Source organism: Eleutherodactylus coqui, chromosome 3, assembly GCF_035609145.1.
Source record: "Eleutherodactylus coqui strain aEleCoq1 chromosome 3, aEleCoq1.hap1, whole genome shotgun sequence".
NCBI classification, from domain to species: Eukaryota; Metazoa; Chordata; class Amphibia; order Anura; family Eleutherodactylidae; genus Eleutherodactylus; species Eleutherodactylus coqui.
This window is the reverse complement of record NC_089839.1, coordinates 61,128,700-61,148,335: the sequence shown is the minus strand read 5'-3', so window position 1 is coordinate 61,148,335 and position 19,636 is coordinate 61,128,700. Positions and strand designations below refer to the sequence as shown.

At 43.7% G+C, this 19,636-nt stretch overlaps 1 protein-coding gene across 1 annotated transcript in view; it reads left to right on the top strand.

The window, feature by feature from the left end:
* SNAP25 (synaptosome associated protein 25) overlaps positions 1 to 19,636 on the top strand; it is a 118,338-nt gene that overhangs the window by 66,611 nt on the left and 32,091 nt on the right. Inside the window, exons 2-3 of the mRNA XM_066595651.1 lie at positions 4,070 to 4,197; positions 7,238 to 7,279. Coding sequence (XP_066451748.1) covers positions 4,126 to 4,197; positions 7,238 to 7,279 — 114 coding nt within the window. The 5' untranslated portion in view covers positions 4,070 to 4,125. The remainder of the gene's footprint in view (positions 1 to 4,069; positions 4,198 to 7,237; positions 7,280 to 19,636) is intronic.

Genomic DNA, 19,636 nt, shown 5'->3' with positions numbered 1-19,636 from the left:
TACTGATTTACAATTGCTAACAACTAGACATCCCCTTTAAGAGGAAATTGTAAGACTTTATGATTAACTTAATAATAATAATAATAATCTTAATTTGTATAGCGCCAACAAATTCTGTAGCATTTACAAAGACAGGGGGAATACAGACAGACAAAAGTACAAAAATTACAGAACCACGGTTACATGAAGTAATCAGTTGATTGATATAATAGGGGTGAGGGTCCTGCTCCAACGAACTTACATACTACAAATAATGGGGTGATACAGAAGGTAAAGGGGCTGGTGATGTGCACGGTATAGCGAGGTGGAGAGTGAGGGGTGATATGCACATAGACAAAGGTCAGACATTTAACCGCGTGACAGCAGAATCAATATTACTGCAGGGGCAGTTGATGATGGCTAGCAGGGATTGCAGTCAATAGGTCAGGGATCAATGTTAACAGGCGGAGTACAGAGAGGTTTGTTTAGGGAATGCGGTATGCCTCCCTGAAGAGGTGCGTTTTTAGAGCACGCCTGAAGTTTTGTTAGTCCCAGATTGCCTGGCTAGCCTTTGGTAGTGCGTTCCAGAGGACTAGTGCTGCTCTGGAGAAGTCTTGAAGGCGGGAATGAGAAGTTCGAGTTAGAGGGGGCACGCAGTCTAGTTTCGTTAGCAGAGCGGAGAGCTCCGGCTGGGTGATGGATTGAGATGAGGGAGGCAATATAGGGGGGTGCTTCGCTGTGGAGGGCTTTGTGGATGAAGGTAGTGAGCTTATATTGAATTCTGTATTTGACGGGCAGCCAGTGCAGTGACCGCCACAGGGCAGAGGCGTCCGACTAGCGGCTGGACAGGAAGATGAGCCTGGCTGCCGCATTCAGGATGGATTGGAGTGGGTAGAGTCTGAAGCAGGGGAGGCCAATCAGCAACAAGTTGCAATAATCGAGGCGGGAGTGGATGAGGGCAACAATAATCATTTTTAAAGTGTTCACAGTGAGAAAAGAGCGAATTCTTGCGATGTTCTTGAGGTGCAGCTGATAACTGATAAGTGATAACTATAGATATCAGTACAACCCTTTTAGATCAAATGCACTTGGCTCTATTAAGACTCTATACCAGTGTTGGTGAACCTATGGCACGTATGCCAGGGGTGGCATGCAGAGCACTCCCTGCTGGCACATGCCCCCAACAGCTGCTCACCATGGTAGTGATTAATGGCTGGGGTGCCACAGCTCCCCAGCCAGTAATCACGCAACCTGCGCTGACCCAGCGCTGTTCCTGGTGTATACTCAGTCAGTCAGCCGGGATCCTCCTCCCCCGAGTCCTCTCCTCCTTAGTTCTGCAGGAGAGGACAAAGCAGGAAACATATTGGGCTCACACACTGACGTCAATGTGCACCCAGACTCAGGATCGAGAAAAGGAGGAGCAGTGCTGACTGCAATGAGGAGTTTAGTAAATGGGTTGGGGGGGACGATTACTACTGGGGCTACTGAGAGGGATTAATATTACTGCTGGGGCTACTGTGGGGTTAATATTGCTACTGAGGGGGTTACTACTAGTGAGGGACACTGTGGAGGACACTATTACTATTGACGACATTGTGGTGGACACTATAACTACTGGGGTTATTGAGTGGAGATATTATTACTGCTGGGGCTACTGAGAGGGGATAATATTACTACTGGGGCTACCGAGAGGGATTATTATTACTATTGGGGCTACTGAGAGGGGTTAATATTACTGCTGGGGCTACTGTGGGGTTAATATTACTTCTGGGGCTACTGTGAGGTTAATTTTGCTACTGAGGGGGTTATTACTACTGAGGGCCACTGTGGGGGACACTACATAGTAACAGTATGCTAGGCCAAATGAAGACAACGTCCATCTAGTTCTACTGAGGCCCACTGTGGGGGACTCTATTACTACTGACGCCACTGTGGCAGTCACTATTACTACTGAGGCATGGGGCAGCATACCTCAAGATGACTCAAGATGGTTATGTTTACAGATGGTGGAAATGTTGAAGAATTTCTGCAGGGGAAATTTTCAGGGCAATTTCCGCATAAAAAAACAGTGAAAATCCACACTATTGCTATGGATTTTGACAAGACATCAGTTTGGGTGCCCACAGCTGATTTTAGACAATACAGCTCCTCCCCTCACCTCCTCCCTAGGCTTCCAGCGCTGCCTGGCTTCTGGTTCCCAGCGGCCTGGTCAGGTGTGGTGCCGCTGGTCAGGTGATGCCACTACAGGCCGCTCGGAACCATTAGCCGGGGAGCGCTGACAGCAGAAAGCCTACGGAGGAGGTGAGGGGAAGCGCCACATAGTATGAAATCAGCTGCATGTATGCAACTGATTTCCAGTCAAAATCCGCACCAATGGTACTCCAATGCTCCAGCTAGGAAAAAACACACACAGTCTTCCTCTCTGTCTATTTTGAAATGACCCTGTTGTTTTTATAATGCCCCTGACATGTTGGCACTTAGCTATAAATAAGTGGGTTTTAGGTGGCAGATTAGGCACTCAGTCTCTAAAAGGTTCGCCATCGCTGCTCTATACTATAAGTAGGGGCCAGCTCACACAAGCGTATGCATAAAACTGTGTGAATAATGTAGCACCTTGCTGTATATGGCAGCAATTTTGGACCATGCTTGACAGGGTCTCATGTGTGCAGTCTTCCTGGTTTCTTTTTTTTCAATTAATTTCCCAATCTGTTGCTTATGACCGTACATATAAGTGCCACACATTCTCAATTTAATTGCGTATGTATAGCATTTATTACGCGCCCTTAGAGAACAATAGGGCTCTATCGTGCGTAATACGCAGTCAAATAGAACATGCTGCGTTCTTTTTTATGTTTGTATTATACGCAATGCATAAACGCAAATGGGAATGGCTCAATGAAAAAACATGATTAAATTACTCGTGTGAGTCATAATCTACAGAAGTCAATAGGGCTTTACGGCTTGTTTACACGGACATAATTGCATTTCGCCAACACTAATACACCGTATGTTTATGCAGCCGAAATGCTTCCACGTATGTTTCCCTCTCTGGTGTGTATGTGCGTGCGTTATTGCAACGTGTGTTTGCGCACACAAAGACATACATACAAAAGCACATTGATTGTGTGTATATGTGCAGCGAATATTGAATTGATTTCAATAGGCTCTTGTGGTGCGCAAATGTTTGAAAAAATACACTGATGTAAACCAACCCAATGAAATATATAGGTTTTATCCTCTGTGTATTAGGCACGCAAAATTTGCACGAGTAATATGCTGTAAAAATACACTCATATGAACGAGCCCTAATTGTACCTCCCAGGGGTGTAACTAAAGGCTATGGGGCCCTGGTGTAAAACGTGAGCTGGGGCCCCTCCTCTATCTGTATCTGTACCCATACCCATACCTAAACCATGCTGCACAGAGACATAACTTGAAGCTTCTGGGCCCCAATGCAAAACCTGTAACGGGGCCCCCAACTATAATGCTTTACTTATAGTACTGGGCTCCCTATATGGAGAAGAGAGGCCTTATAGGCCCCCTAAGGCTCCTGGGCCCGGGTGCAACCGCATCCCCTGCACCCTCTATAGTTACGCCCCTGGTACCTCCATATGCCTAGCATGTTCTGTAGGATGCCATATTACTTAGGGATTGTCCGCTAGAAGATGGGGAGACTTTATCATATAGGTTCCTACCTAGATTCTGTTGGTTTAGAAGTGGGGGAAGAGGTGAATGGTACAAATAGAATTTAAAGGGGCTGTTGAAGATCAAAAATATGGCTACTTTCTTCCAAAAACAGCGCCACACCCGCCACAGGTTCTGTATGGCATTGCAGCTGAGCTCCATTCAAGTGAATGGGACTAAACTGCAATACTACATACAACCTGTGGACGGGTGCAGCTCTGTTTTTGGAAGAAAGTTATGAAATGTTTTCCACCCCTTTAATGCACTAAATGATGTGTTTTATTTTTTTACCTAAAAGTTCAGCTATAGATATTTGACGGTCTAATCTCTAAATATATCATCTTACTATTGAACTCAAATTGTAATGTTTCATTTATTAATGAATTGTATTTGTTTTCCACTAAAGGTCCGTGGCTGTCCCCCTTACAAGCTCCCTAATCCCAAAGCACATACCAGATCACAATGGCTGAGGACGCTGACATGCGCAATGAGCTGGAAGAGATGCAGAGACGTGCGGACCAGCTCGCTGATGAGGTGAGTGTGTCCGGGTCTGTACAGCGAGGTACAGATGCTTCATTCTTATCTGGCCACTTATGTTAGGCTGAATTCACAAAGGCGGATGCACTATTGCACCGCGTATTTGCACATTGGGCATTGCGTTTTTGAGTGCACTTCTGTGCTTTTTACTGTACTTTTTGTGTATGTAAATCATACGCATTTATGCCCCCCCCCCCCCAAAAATGACACAACCACGGCCCCAGCTATTGAACTGGGCAATTAGTGTAATTAGGTCCATATGTTCGATTCGCCTACACAAGTGCGCAGGAAAGTAGAACGTGCTGTGTATTTTTTTTGTGTGACATTGGAATCAATGAGTTTTATTCTCTCCAAAACGCACCCGAAAATACGGTCGTGTGTATCCAGCCTTTGGCCCCCTTCATACAAGTATATGCGTATTTGCTTGCATGAGCATAGCATTTTTGCGGAACAAGCTACGCTTTTTTGCGCACACACAGGCGTATTTTACTGTATTTATTGCACCTGTAAGATATGTTTATTTGCACGCGACAAACAAAGTCGCAACGATTAAAATCGCTAATTCGTTTTTATGAGTTCCAAGTTCCACATTTGCGCACTCCCCCCTCAACCACCATTGACTTCTATGGGGACCTTTGATGAGCAAATACGCAGAAAAATAGAGCATGCTGATCACCCATGTGATTAATCATGTTCAATTATAATCAGCAAAGTAGAGCCCAATCACAGATGTATCACAATTTCAGGCTACGTGCCCGCCCTCTTCCCGCCCCTTGTCCATAGTCATCAATGGGAGGGGGCGGGGTGAACCAGCACTTGGCTCCACCCCTGTCCCGCCCCCTCCTATTGCACAGAACGAGAGGGGAGGAATACAGGTAAGCCTGCAATGAGGAGGAAGGGGAAATGGGAGATGGCCTGGTGAGGTCGACGCATTTGCGCCGGCCTCACCAGGCCATATGAACGGGCACACAAACGTTTGATCCGTGTGCCCGTACACCAGAATTTTTACTAACAATGCAGCGTATATCAGGCCGGCCGATATGCGCTCGTGTGAAAGAAGCCTAACAGACATTTCTCCACCAATGCAGAGACATATTGTGTAATCTCTAGAAGGGCTGCAGGTCTTCAGATTCACGTCATCAAGGTGTGCCCAAAGTTTCCCCGTAGCCAAATCCACAATTTAATTCATCATGTATAAAAGGAATGTAACTGCAGGCCATTTCAGTGTCCATAGAAGCTCACCCTTAATTAGAACAGACGCATGCGTGATTGGCTCCAATGGAACTCAAAGGTGTGTGCAGCATCCTCCAATCATTGCAAGAATATGTCTGCGTTCGCATCTGCAAGCCACTCCAACATTCATAGCAACTCAGTCTTCAGTATACCGCACATATACGTGAGATCCACCAACTGAACACAGAGGAGTAAAGAGAACAACACAGCTCAACAATAGGCGTGCTAAGGCACATATGGGTCTTGTGTGGCGCAGAGTTTTAAGGCAGCAGAATGCCGTCCTAAGCTCTCGCTCACTACCTGAAGGTTGCAGGTTCAATCCGGTTCAGGTAGCCGGCTCAAGGTTGACTCAGCCTTCCATCCTTCTGAGGTCAGTACAATATGTACCAGCTTGGTGGGGGGTAATAGAAACAAATGACCTGAAAAGCACTGTGGAATAAGTTAGCACTATATAAATAACAAGTTCCTTTCCCCCTTCCCTTTCCATGACCGGAGAACCCAGCTCACGAATCACACTTAATGGCAGACCCCCCCAACTTTTACAAACTTTAGGCAGACATTCATGACGTGCATCTGAAGACCGGTAGCCCTCCTACAGATTACACCATATGCCTCTGCATTAGTAGATAGAATTGTCCGTTAAATGTAAAACATTTGTGATTGTACTTTGCTTTGCTGATTTTAATTACTTGTGATTCATTACATGGTTGCCACAGGGGACTTGAACTTGTGATTGTTTGATCACTTATAGAGTACAATGCAATATAAGTATTGCATTCTACCACATCCCGACAGGCAGTCTATCAAGGCAGGTTGATAGTCAACCAATTATGGTTGCCCTGGGGCCTTCAGAAGGCCCCAAAATGCTATGGCAACCAAACGGCACCTTGCAATCTTAGCGCGGGAGGTCAATCGGAACATTTAGGCTGGGTTCACACAGGGCGGATTCTCGTCAGATATCTCGCGGTTTGGCCGCAGCAAAAACCGCGAGATTTCCGCCGGGAGAACCGCGGCGGCTTTGAAGCGGCTCGGCCGCATGCTTTTCCGTTGCGGCCGGCGCTCCCATAGAGAAGAGCGCGGCCGCGACGTAAATAAACAAGCAAAAAAAAGTAAATAGACATGCTGCATCTTTTGAAACCGCAGCTGCGACGACCACAGCCCCGGTTTCAGCCGGATTTACCGCAGCGGATTAGCCGTCCCGTGTGGACGAGGTTTCTGAGAAATCTCATCCACATGGCTGTCTAATCCCGAGATTAGCGCCCGCGGGCGGTTTTGCCGCGGGTGGATCTGCTGCGGCAAAACCGCAGCAAATCCGCCCTGTGTGAACCCAGCCTTAAATACCGCTTTCAGAATTGACAGCAGCATTTGAAGGGTTAACAGCCGCGATCAGCGTTCACACTGATTATGGCTGTGTTAGCTGTCAAACACACTCTATACCCACCGTGTATGGTGCGTGATCAGCTTCTGATTCCACTCTATACAAACCTTGAACACCCAGGATATAAATATATGCCCTGGTGCATGAAGGGGTTAAACTAAATAAAACCTGGCTCTATACATTACTATTTTAACTAACTTCCTCCCACGACTTAGTAGAGAACTTAATAATCAAATATGCAAAATAAATAATGAATTAACGGTCCTCCACCATTTTGAAGCAAAATAATAGATTATTTAAAAAGTTACTAAATTTTTTGGAAAAAAAAAATAGAAAGTAAAACTTTTGGCAAAAAAATCTGAGATCATATCATTTCAGGAAGGCATGTTTTTGTTGCTAATACATTTTTTTCTCTTTGCTTTTCAGTCATTGGAGAGCACCCGCCGAATGCTCCAGTATGTGGAAGGGGTAAGAATTTTATCTTTATTCTGAACAAGGATTTCTCACTTCTCACTTTTGAACAACTGTCCTGCATCTTAGTTACATTGACACTGTCATTATTTTTAAACCCCATAAATTAAGTTATGGGGTTCACCAGTGAGGGAATGGGGAGTCCAGTGAGGCACCTTCCATGCTCACTGAGCGCCCCATTTCAGCACTGTGTCCACACAAAGTCAGTGCACACCAGCAGCCTGACTCTAATCTGCACATGCACTTCCCATAGAGATGAATGGGAGATTCATGTGCGAAAACAGCTACGCTCTGGCGCATGCTGACTTTGCAGGGTTACAGTATTGGAACAGGGTGCTCTGCAAGCATGAAAGACACCTCCCGAGACTAGCTTAGTTTATGGGGCTCAAAGATGATGATAGTGTCCCTTTAATTAAGGTAGAAAATATAAGATTATGGTATACCGGCAAAATATGCCATAAGTATCATAGATGGGGTGTTCTGGGACCCCCAAATTTGGGAAATATGTCAATTTTGGACCAGCCCAAAAAAAAATTCACATTGCTCCAGAATCCACATGTATAAAATGTATTTTTTTTTTCAAAGTTTGTGGTTCTTCCTTTAAGCATTTTAATGTCTATTTATTCAAAACTAGAAAGCGTGTATCAAACCTATCTCTTGGGGCTTTCCTCAAATATCAGTCTGCTTGATTACAATGCCATGTCTCCTAGACTTTCCAATTTTCTCTTCTCATACTTCCTATTGGGTGCTCGTGTGTAGCGTAAAATCTTTTTCTCCAAAGTCCATGGTTCTTCTTCTAGATAATGTCTATTTATTCAAACCCAGGAAGTGTGTATGCAGTAACCAGGATGGGGGTGATAATCACAGTAGCCATTACAGTGTGAGTCACTCTCCAACTGGCTGTTGGAATGAAATGTGAGGGAAGTTGATAGAAGAAGGGCTGTTGTCTGCTCTCTGGTATGCTGACATGCTGTAGTGCAAGGCCTCTAATGAAAAGAAGAGTTCAAAGAGTCAGGGTGAGGACTCACTTTTGCTTGATCTAGAAGCACAACGGTTCAACATCCAATCAATGGAGGCACAGAACTTTGTAATCCCATTTCAGAGTCCAGTCCTGAGGATGGAGGCTTAAGCAAGTGATACCATTTCTATTCCATACCGTTGATGTGGGTTTTTCACCTTGGCCCTGGAGTGTGTAGCTTGGGTGAATTTTTACACAACAGCCCTAGAGTCTGCAGCTTTCCAAATACACCACTTCTCCTGCAGGGGCTAGATCCAAGACTGTCTGTATTATGAGGCACTGTTCCTTGAGAACCAGAATAAGCTCTTGACACTACACTCTACTCTTTTCTTCTGAACTTTTTAGAAGGTTACAAGAACCATTATAACTTCTGTTCCAATCACTGCTTAGTGCTGATTGGCTGCTCTGTAAGGAGCTAAAACATTGGGCTCTTTTATCATTGCCTGTACTATATTCCCCTCAAGCCAACACTTACAAGGAAAGACATCAATACAAATTTATAACACATTTAAAGAAATGTAAGTATTATTATGTAGTGGACAGGTTGTTGCGCCTGGCAGGGACAGGTAGACAGGGGGTCCCTATCCCGTGTCCCTACCTACTTGCCCTCTTGGGCTACGCCCCAGGGCGACAAATAGGCGATGGTCCCTGCGCTGCACTAGGGACAGGGACCCCAAGAAAGGAGGGACAGGGAGACTGGCAGGTGGGTACCGCATAGCTGATTGGACACAACAAATAAGCAACCAGAGAGAAGTCGGGAAACAAGCCGGGTTAAACCAGAAAGGCACGTGCGCAATACAGGGGGACAAACCAAAAACAGAGTCAGAATAGAAGCCACAATCAGAACACAAGAAGTCAGGTCGAAAATGCAGGTGTAGGCAGACGGAGTCAGAACCAGACACTGACAACCAGTGTCTGACCCAGCCAGATATATAAGCAGAACTCCATGACACCAGAAGTCACATGACACCAGAGGAAATCACAAGATCACCTCCCCCCTGGAGGCGCGTGCCCGCGCACGATGCGGGGCATGCCGCCGGCCGCCACCAACCACCACGCCAGGCCCCCGCAGTTCCAGGATGAGCGCTCCGCTCCACCTGGACACCGGCGCCCCCAGTGGTAACCCCACCTCTAACACAAAGATAATCTTTCAAACGATATTGCGATCTATTTTCATAAAGTGTTAATGGCTTTTAGTGGCCATTAACACTTTATCATCTTCATTTGTATGTAAAAGGGCCTCCAGGAGCTGTTTGCAGAGCCCAGCGTATGATTAATCACACACCTAGCTGTGCACACAGCTGCATTTTTGTCTTCGCGGCTACCGGTACTTTACAATGTTATCTGCCAACTCTTGTGGAGATAACAGCATGTGGTCTGTTGAGAGATACTTTAAATTTACCTGAAAATCATTGTCCAATGAAAAAGTGCACGATGCCCGCGTTTACATTATCGCTTATTTTCGGACATTTGAACGAATTTTGACAGATAATCATTACATGTAAATGGGCCTTTAGTGTAGCACTATAAATATTGTATTTGCCTAGAAAATAACTGCCCAAAGCAACCAATCAGAGCTCAGCATTCATTTGCTATATGAGGCCCATTTTCCTTTTGGACCCCCACTGCTGTATCTATGCTCTTGGAGACATTGTATGAGGGATTTTAACCCTTTCATTTTATCTGAATTTGTAGTATATAATGTCATTCAGATGCGTCTTTATTCCCTTATGATTAAAGCACAAGTTCAGATGACATCAGTCTTCAGATGACCCGCTGGAAGTGATCTATGACATCATAAATGAATAATACTTCATTGAACAGTATTTCAGGCCTATTGATTACCGACCCTCATTGTTTACATCCAATAAAGCTCAAACTATATTTCAGCATAGACTTGTGTCTGGTGTATTACATTTAATCTGCATTACCTCGAAAAATAATTTCCTTTATAGTGGGCATGAAATTGTATTACCTGAAAACAACAAATTAGTATGTGGCCATGTGTTGTGCTATTCTATTGTAATCACATTATCAGATAAATTGCGCTACCCTACATTGCCCTTGTAAACAAATATATTTTAATTAATCCCTTGATGCCCGGGCAGCCTTGCTTCTGAAAAGGGTTTTTAAACCTTTGTTTTCATGATCTATAGCACATATATCAAACACAAGCCCTGCCACCTTGTTTTATGTGGCCCGCTGGCCATGCAGCACGCTAGTGGGCACCTCACTCCCTCAGCAGTGGCCCGGCGGTGGCATTGTAGAGTCTGTGACCTCTAACCTCATCCGTGTCTCCGTGCGCCGTCCCGTGATGCGCCAGGCCCAAATACAAAATCACTGGCAGGGTCGGGCACCTACCATGAGCAATTTATAATAGCAATATTTTCTGATGTGACAGAAGAGCAATTGGGTCACCCCCAAGCACTAGGATCTAGGTGTGACTGCTACTTTTGCACCCCCTATAGCTACACTCCTGAAGGTTTCCATAGAGGTCTATTGGGCTATTCTGTATCTCCATAGGTCTTCAAACCCTCCAAACAAATAGTTCTGTGGTCCTTGTGTGTAATACTACACAGCATTGCTTCAAAGGGTGACAATATTCATTAAAAGGAATTCGCCGTCAGAAGGACCCATTTTATAAAACAATTTTTTATGCTAAACATATTTTTAAAGAATTTTTGGTGATTTTTTTTTCTAATGTCAAGATCCGCATTTTAAAAGGCCCCCAACTCCTTTCCCTCTCTTGGAAGTCCGGAGATGGGTTTCTCACAGGCTGCAAATATGGCGGCAATATTATTGAATATCCCCCCCCCCCTTAAAAATAGGCCATCAGTGTATATTCCTGGAAACACTTGTAATATAATGTTATTATTTACCATAGGCTAGGTGTACAGTGCTGAAACTGCAAGTTGCATACAGGGGACTTGGGTGTAACTCACATTGAACACCAGTCCACGTGTTGTCTGATGTACACAGACACATTCTGGTGCATTGCATGTTGCATTTCTCATCCATGAAATGGATAAGAATAGGACATGCCATGATTTTTTTTCATGCAGTCTATCAGTCCATGTGAAAGAAGGTCCATGTATATAGCCTATAATGGGGCAATGTATTGTCAATGCAATTACACAGCCTCTGAATTCAATGAATAGCCAGGTGCTGCCTGTGATTGGCTGTGTGCTGTGACTAATCACAGGCAGCACTCAGCTGTCATTCAATGAATAGCTGAGTGCTGCCTGTGATTGGCTGAGCGCTCAGCCAATCAGATATAGCCCTTTCAGCAGACAGGGATTTTAAATCCCCACCTGCTGAAAGAGCTTCAGAGCAGTGCAGGGAGAAGAAAGGCTAGACGCGCCTGAGGCCTGGCAGCTGAGGAGAGGTAAGTAAGTATATATTTTTTTATTTTTAACCAATTCTAGGGATGATTTTCAGGAAAGGGATTATATTTAAAGCCCTTCCCCGAAAATCTCTGAAGGGCTAGCAAGCAGCCCATTGCTTTCACAGCAATTGGAGAACGTCGCGATCCTCTGCCACAGCTGTCACAGCTGTGGCAGGGGATTCTTTACTCCCCGCGGGGAGTCCCCTTTGCACTGATCACTGTGACAGTGCTGTCACACTGTTCAGTGACAAGGGGACTCCCCATGGGGAATATTTAGACGGCAGCGGCGGAGAGGTGAGTGTATATATATTTTATTATTTTTTTTATACAAACAGGGATGATTTTCAGGGAAGGGCTTATAGTTAAAGCCCTTCTCTGAAGATCACTGCAGGGGTTGCCGGCAGCCCATTGCTTTTAGTGGGGCCTCCGGCAGCAGCCGCGGCTCCATTGAAGGCACTGGGAACGGACATGCATTCACGCGTGTTTGTGCACGTACATGGGTGCACAGTTTTGTGCGCACCTCTGTATGGCACACGCACACGCTCATGTGAATGTACCCTCAGTCCGTGGCAGCCATGCCCCTTCCTGATAAGCCCCGTCCACTTTTTTAAAAAGTTGTCGCAGAAGGCTGAAAAGTTGCAAAGTTATCCCTTGCACAAAATTTTTAGACTATTCCACGCCAGAAAACTGGCGTAAAGACTTAATAAATAACCCCCAATGTACATATAATCCAGAATGTTTTATCATTTGCCACCAATTAGGTCCTAATACAGCTGGATTGGAAGGCTTTTACTATATTTAGTAATATTACTACAGGAGTGGGGTTGAATCTAAAAGAAAAGATTATATTATTTAATTTCCTAATATATTTTTAATTTGCAGCTTGCCTTTTGCATAATAATATTGCATAATAGCCGCGGCCTTGGCTGGCTGCCATGTTACGTTGAAGGGCAGCTGTGGTTAACCTTATATCAAGTGAATGGTAATAAGATAAGGTTCTAATAGCATTACAATGTGAATTATACTACTGGGTTTTAGGTAGAAAATCAATATTAATAATTAGTAGATTATCCCATTACCAAGATTATGAATAAAGAAAAAAAGAGAATGAATGCGCAAAGCTTCTTAAATAGATATTGTTTCATTTTGGAGCCATTATCTAGAAAGTAAGTGCTTCATAAAGGGGTGTAGACCATAACACGTGCGCTCCTAATGCCCCTTTATCGTAGTGAATTGATCCAGCCTTGAACGTCATTTCTTGAGCAGACGTGATGCAAAATGATTAAATTGGTATAACGAGGCTTGTAACGCTTTCATCTTTTCTTTTTAGACTGAGGTATAAGGCAGCTCACCCATTTAAATAACACATTAGAGAGAGAATAAGGTCATATCATCTTAAGGGCTCCTTCATACGACCGTATACGTTTTTATGTACGGCCATACGTGCTGAAAAATGGCATGAATGAAGAATAGCCGCGATCAAGTCCCGATCTTAATTAGTGTATTATCGGCCATTCACACAGGTGACTGCGACGTACTGGCAAAAAAAATGCGCTGCGGTGCGGAAATCCCTCGATTGGCAGAAACCCTTGGAATGACTGCTAATGCTTAAATAGAACCAGCTGTCTTCCTTTTCCAGTGTTGGACGCAGCTAAACTCCCTTTCCCTTTTTTTACAGCTCCCATAGGAGTCTATGGGAGCTACACGCGTATCTCGGTCAAAGATAGTGCAAGACCTGTCTTTTGACGCAGCGTATAAAATAGGTGTCCGTTTTCGGTCGCCAATGTTCTATTTTTGCTGGTGCGAATTTTTTTTTTTACGCGGCTGAAAATCAGTTTTCTGAATGAATGCATTGGAATCCAAAGCTTCAGATGGCCGTGATTTTTACCCGGTTTTTGGACGCAGCTAAATGGCTTTGTATAAACGGTCCTGTGCATAAGGCTTAAGGGCTAATGCCTACGGCTGGATTTCTGCTGCGTTTGGCACGGTGGAAATCCACCGCATTTTCCTACAGTTATTAGGTTCTGTTGAACCTAATAGCTCAATGTTCACACTGCGGAATTTCACTTCGAAATTAAGCAGCGTGATAAAAAATGGGGCATACTCTATTTGCCGCGGAAATACGTATGGCCAGCTTCTATTGTAGTCAATGGAAGCTAGCCATGACGCTATACTTCCGCTGTGAGCACAGCAGATGTATCGCGTGAATACGCGTTTCCACCCACCGCCGGCCACGTCATTGGCCACTGCCAGCGTTTCAGGCGCTGTACTGCACATGTGCGCTGGCCCGGCAGACAGAATTCACGCAGCGGATCTGAGAGGTGAGTACGGGGGTTTTTGGGGGCGCCGTGGCGGACTCCGCTGCGATATTCCGCTGGCGGGGTCCGCCACGGCCGTGGGCATGAGGTATAAAAGTTACATAATCTAAATAAAAACCTTGGAAATCGTTCTTTTGTGTTGCTTATACCAAACTGTACATTTTTTGACTATGTCTGTGGCCATCACATAAAATCTGTAACCCATGGAGGCCGATTATAATGAAATACATGTGCTGACAGTAAGGGACCATGCACACAACTATATCAGTGGGGCTATTTTGTATAGAGTCATGATAGAGTTGACACAAGTGCATGATCTTTCTACTCTGATTTCATCTTGCAGATTATGACAGATTCTGTAAGAGAAAACGTTACGGTCTATGGGATAGACATTCCATATTTACCCTATAGTCTATGTTATGGCTAGGGCTCATGCACATTGCAGAGCTCTGGGCATACAAATTGTATGATTGCATGGTCATTTATTTTTTGGTGAAAATAATTCAATTTTACATGTCTGAGTGGCAAAAGTATGTGAACCTTCCTTTACCTATCTGGTGTGACCCCCTTGTGCAACAATTAGTACATCTAAACATTTCTGATAATTGTTGATTAGATCTGCACATCAGCTTGGAGGGGCTTTTTAGCCCATGGCTCCTTAAGAACTTACATTCTGTTATGTTGGTCGGTTTTCTCCCATGAACTTGCTTCAGGTCCTTCCACAACATTTCTATCCGACTAATATTCATGACTTTGATGTGACCATCCTGAAACTTTAACTTTATTCTTCTTTAACCATTCTTTTGTAGAATTACCTGTGTGCTTTGGGTCATTGTATTACTGCATGACCCACGGTCTCTTCAGATTCATCTCCTGACATTTTCCTTTATAATTTGCTGGCATACTTCTGAATTCATTGTTCTATTATGGCAAACTATCCTAGCCCACATGCTGCAACCTTTGGTAGTACCACCACCATGTTTCACGGATGGTATGAGGTTTTTATGCTTTAATGTAGTATTTTTTTTTTCTCCAAACAACTTTTCTCATTTAAGCCAAAAACTTCTTTTCTAGTCTCATCTGTTCATAAAAGCCTTCTGGCTTGTCCAGGTGATCTTTACCAAACTGCAGCCGGGCAGCCAAGTTCTTTTTGGAGAGCAGCAGCTTTCTCCTTGCAATCCTGCCATGCACACCATTGTTGTTCAGGGTCCTACTAATGGTGGACTCACGAACCTTAGCATTTGTTAATGTGTGAAAGGCCTTTAGTTGCTTGGAGGTTACCCTGGGTTTCTTTATGATCTTGCAGACTATTATACACCTTGTTCTTGGTGTGATCTCTGTTGGTTAACCACTCCTCTGGAGGGTAATAATCATCTTGAATTTCCTCCATTTCTACACAATCTGTCTGACTGTGGATTGGCGGAGTCCAAATTCTTTAGAGATGGTTTTGTAAGCTGATGAGCATTAACAGCTCTTCCGAGGTCCTCAGAAATCTCCTTTGTTCGTGGCATGATATACTGTACTTCCACATATATGTGTTGTGAAGATCAGACTTTGATATATCCCTGTTCTTTAAATAAAACAGGTTGTCCACTCGCACCTGATTGTCATGTCATTGATTAAAAACACCTGACTCCAATTTTACCTTCAAATTATCTGCTTTTGCTAAAGGTTCACATACTTTTGCCACTCAGATATGTGATATTGGATTATTTTCCTCAATAAATAAACAATCAAGTCTAAGATTTCTAATTCGCTTTGATTTGGTTCTTTTTATGCACTTTTAAGATGTGTGTGAAAATCTGATTTAGTTTTAGGTTAAAACTAAAACTATATGAGCAGAAATATGGAAAATTCTGAAAGGTTCACAAACTTTCAAGCACCACTGTACACAATGCCTTGTGTACATCTGCAAGTGCCTTAATATATCTAAAGAATTTTTACAACTTTAACACCCAAATCAAGTTGGGATCTGCTACTGACTTGTCAGTTATTTGGGCTATTGAGTTTGGAGGGCATCCCCCTTATTGGCATAAGGTTCCACATGTGAGCTGGCAATCATTTAGTCAGACCTCCCTTTAGACTCATAAATCCAGAGTCAGCAGAGGTTAAAATCAATAAATTACAAGTCAAACAGTTATTTTCCTACAAAACTATAAATCAGTCTGCTTGGCACCTCTTCCTACCCCCAGATAGGACAGTATGTTCCACTCACTTGATATAATGACAACTGACGCTTAACAGAAAAGTGGTCCTTCCAAATTCTAATTATGTAAAGAGTTTGATATAGGCATTCATCATCCCAGGTAGATATATCAGACTGTTAGGCCTCATGTCCACGGGCAAAAGAAGAATTAAAATCCGCAGCGGATTTTAACTCCTCTCCTGCTTCCGGACCCCATAGGGATGCATTGACCACCCGCAGGTAGATAAATACCCACGGATCGTCAATAAAAGGGAATTTAAAAAAAATGGAGCATGAAAAAATCTGGACCATGCTCCATTTTCGGAATTTACTCACCCGCTCCGGTTCTTCCCTTCGCCGCGGCGTCATCTTCTCTCCGTCGCGACCGGATCTTTTTTCTTCGGGCCGGCGCATGCGCAGGGCACGTCACCGACGTCATCCTGCGCATCCGCCGAGCCGAAGAAAGAAGATCAGGCCGCGACGGAGAGAAGATGACGCCGCGGCGAAAAGGAGATCCAGAGCGTGCGGGAGGTAAGTTTATTCTTATTTATTCTCATTTTCAGCGCTCATGTCCACGGGGCAGGAGGGACCCGCTCCGGATTCTCCATGGAGAATCCGGAGCGGGCCTGATTTTCCCCGTGGACATGAGGCCTTAGTGGGCGGCATTAAATGCAACCGCTAGCGTATTCAAAGACCTCTGTCTATAATAACATACTTTTGTAAGGTTGAAAAAAGATATAGAAACCACCTATTTTAACTTATTATCTTGCAGTGTTTCTTTGGGTCCTGCATTTACATAGGTCAACTATCAGTCAAAATCAGTGGCTTTTTTTGGCCGATAGTTGGCCAGTGCAAAAGTGCCCTTAGAAGGGTTGCTTGACAGTAAGCTGATCACAAAGTGTCCTCCTGCTGGGACCCCCAGTGATCAACTGTAATCAGTGGGGAAACCTGGCAATAAGTGTTCAGTTGTCATGCAGCACCACCACAGGGGAAATGAAGCATTACAAGGCGTGCATTCACATCACTGGGCTGAAAATTAATAGTTCAAATAGTCTAATTATTCCCAAAAAATCCATCTTGAATAAAAATCTCAGAGCATTTACTTTCCATGTATTACAGACCTCTGACACTATTGGGTTATGTTGAACATTCACATTTAATGCCTGTCTACAAAACTTGTCTACACGATATCTGAGTGACTCTAGGCAGTTGACAACTCTCATTAGCGTCTCATTTGACTGGAGGACGTGTCATTATGCCATAACACATCTTTATGTGCGTCATTTATTTCTCCAGCGTTTGCTAGAATCTATATTAACATTCTGAGGAACGGAACATGTCTAGCAGAAATGTAGATCTTACCAATGTGTATGATAGGTTTTGAATGTGTTGTCCTACTTTATATTTTCTTGTATCAAAAATGACTCTGTTTGTCTGTGATTTGTGGGATTAGAGATAAACCGCTGTTAACCATGTAGCAAATGAAATTACATTAGAAGCTGTCATTTTCAAACCGTAAGGGAGGACTCAAAGCTTACGCTTCAAGTAGAAATCATGGAATGGTAGAGTTGGAGGGACCTCCAGGGTCATCTGGTCCAACCCCCTGCTCAGTGCAGACAGATATTTGTCCAGCCTTTGTTTGAACACTTCCATTGAAGGAGAACTCACCACCTCCCTTGGTAACCTGTTCCACTCGTTGATCACCCTCACTGTCAGAAAGTTTTTTCTAATATCTAATCTGTGTCCCCTCCCTTTCAGTTTCATCCCATTACTTCTTGTCTTTCCTTGTACAAATGAGAATAGGGCTGATCCTTCTGCACTGTGACAACCCTTCAGATATTTGTAGACAGCTTTCTTTTTTTGCAAGCTAAATATTCCCAGATCGTTTAACTGTTCCTCGTAGCACATGATTGCCATTACACAAGGAGAGCTGGACAGGCCATAGAACAGCATCAACCCAGTATCTGCTCCTTTGTGCGAGGAAAAGCAGGAGAAGCAATATTAGAGCCCTACAGAACAACCTCCAGTGGGCTACTGACCTGCATGTTTCTAACTCAATGAGGGTGGCATGAGGGCCCAATATAGTGTGACCCATATTCACAGCCAACATAGTGCTGCTCCATTGGCATTTGCCAGAGAATACCAGAATTTGTCCATTATTGACATTCCATTCTCTTCACAGATGAGAGCAGGTTCACACTGAGCACATATGACAGATGTAAAAGATGTCATGGTGAATATTATGCTGCCTGCAACATCCCCTATACCCTTATTTTTTTGAGACAAAGTTTTCACTTAACTTTTTTGAGCAGTGTAGTTATCAAACTGCAGATTGTGCGGTACCAATCCTTTTTATGTAGTACAATTTGATGTTCCTCCTGGTCTACTTTTTCCTGTTTAGATTCAATTTAACTTCTCTCAACATAGTATTGAATGCTTTTGTATGAGATCTTCAGTTTTTTGAAATTCTGACTCATCCACTATCCTTCTTTTCACAAAAAAGTAAACTTTCTTGTTAATTATAGGGTTTCTGGTGTATATAAACAGGGCAGTAATACTCAATTACTGAGCCCATGCTGATCCCATTCCGATCCTTACTGGGTCATCTACCAGTCTCTATACTTTCTGGTGCCCCGTTGACATGGACCTCTTTAGATATAATGAAAATCCTGGCACTGCAAATATACCAGACTTTGTGCATTCTAGCGTCATGGCTTCTGTCCATAACAAAGCCATGACAGTCAGAATATGAATCTGTTTTTAGGTGGATGCAAAAGATTCCAGATGGATGTTCTTGACTTATAATGATGTTTCTCAGGTTTTGGATGTGGTCTCAGTAGTCTATTACTGGAAATATGTGGCCCAAAATTTGCAGTACCACACAGTGAAGTCAAAAGTTTAGACTTGGATTTCCTTTTTGATTGACAGTAATACTGTTAGGTCCATGGCAGATGCAAATCACCATGTCGAATCAGACTTAAGGGTTATCTCCTAAAAGGACGAATATACACACAATGCCAAACGTGGATAACACTAAATAGTATATAAGGAAACCGAAATGGGGAATCTGCCCCTAACCTATTAATGCAGTGGGATCCTACCTAAATGTAGAGAGCTCACCCTGATGATGGCGACCCTGACTTTCCCTAGTTAGTAACAGGGAATGTGGCTACAGTTAGATGTTGTACAAGTATATGAAAAAATAAATGTTACACAAGTATATGAACATTAAATGTTTAGGTGATAAGATGTAACACCCCAGGCAAAGTAGATCACCAAACCGACTTATCTGAATTGAGACGCAGGACTAGAACAGGGACACTTTCAGACAAAGAGCATAACCAGCATCCTCTGTCAGGAGAAGCAGGAATAAATGTGTACAAACTATAGCTAATTGTCCGTCTGAGATACACAGCTCGTAGCTGATCAATCAGTCCACACAGAGTTA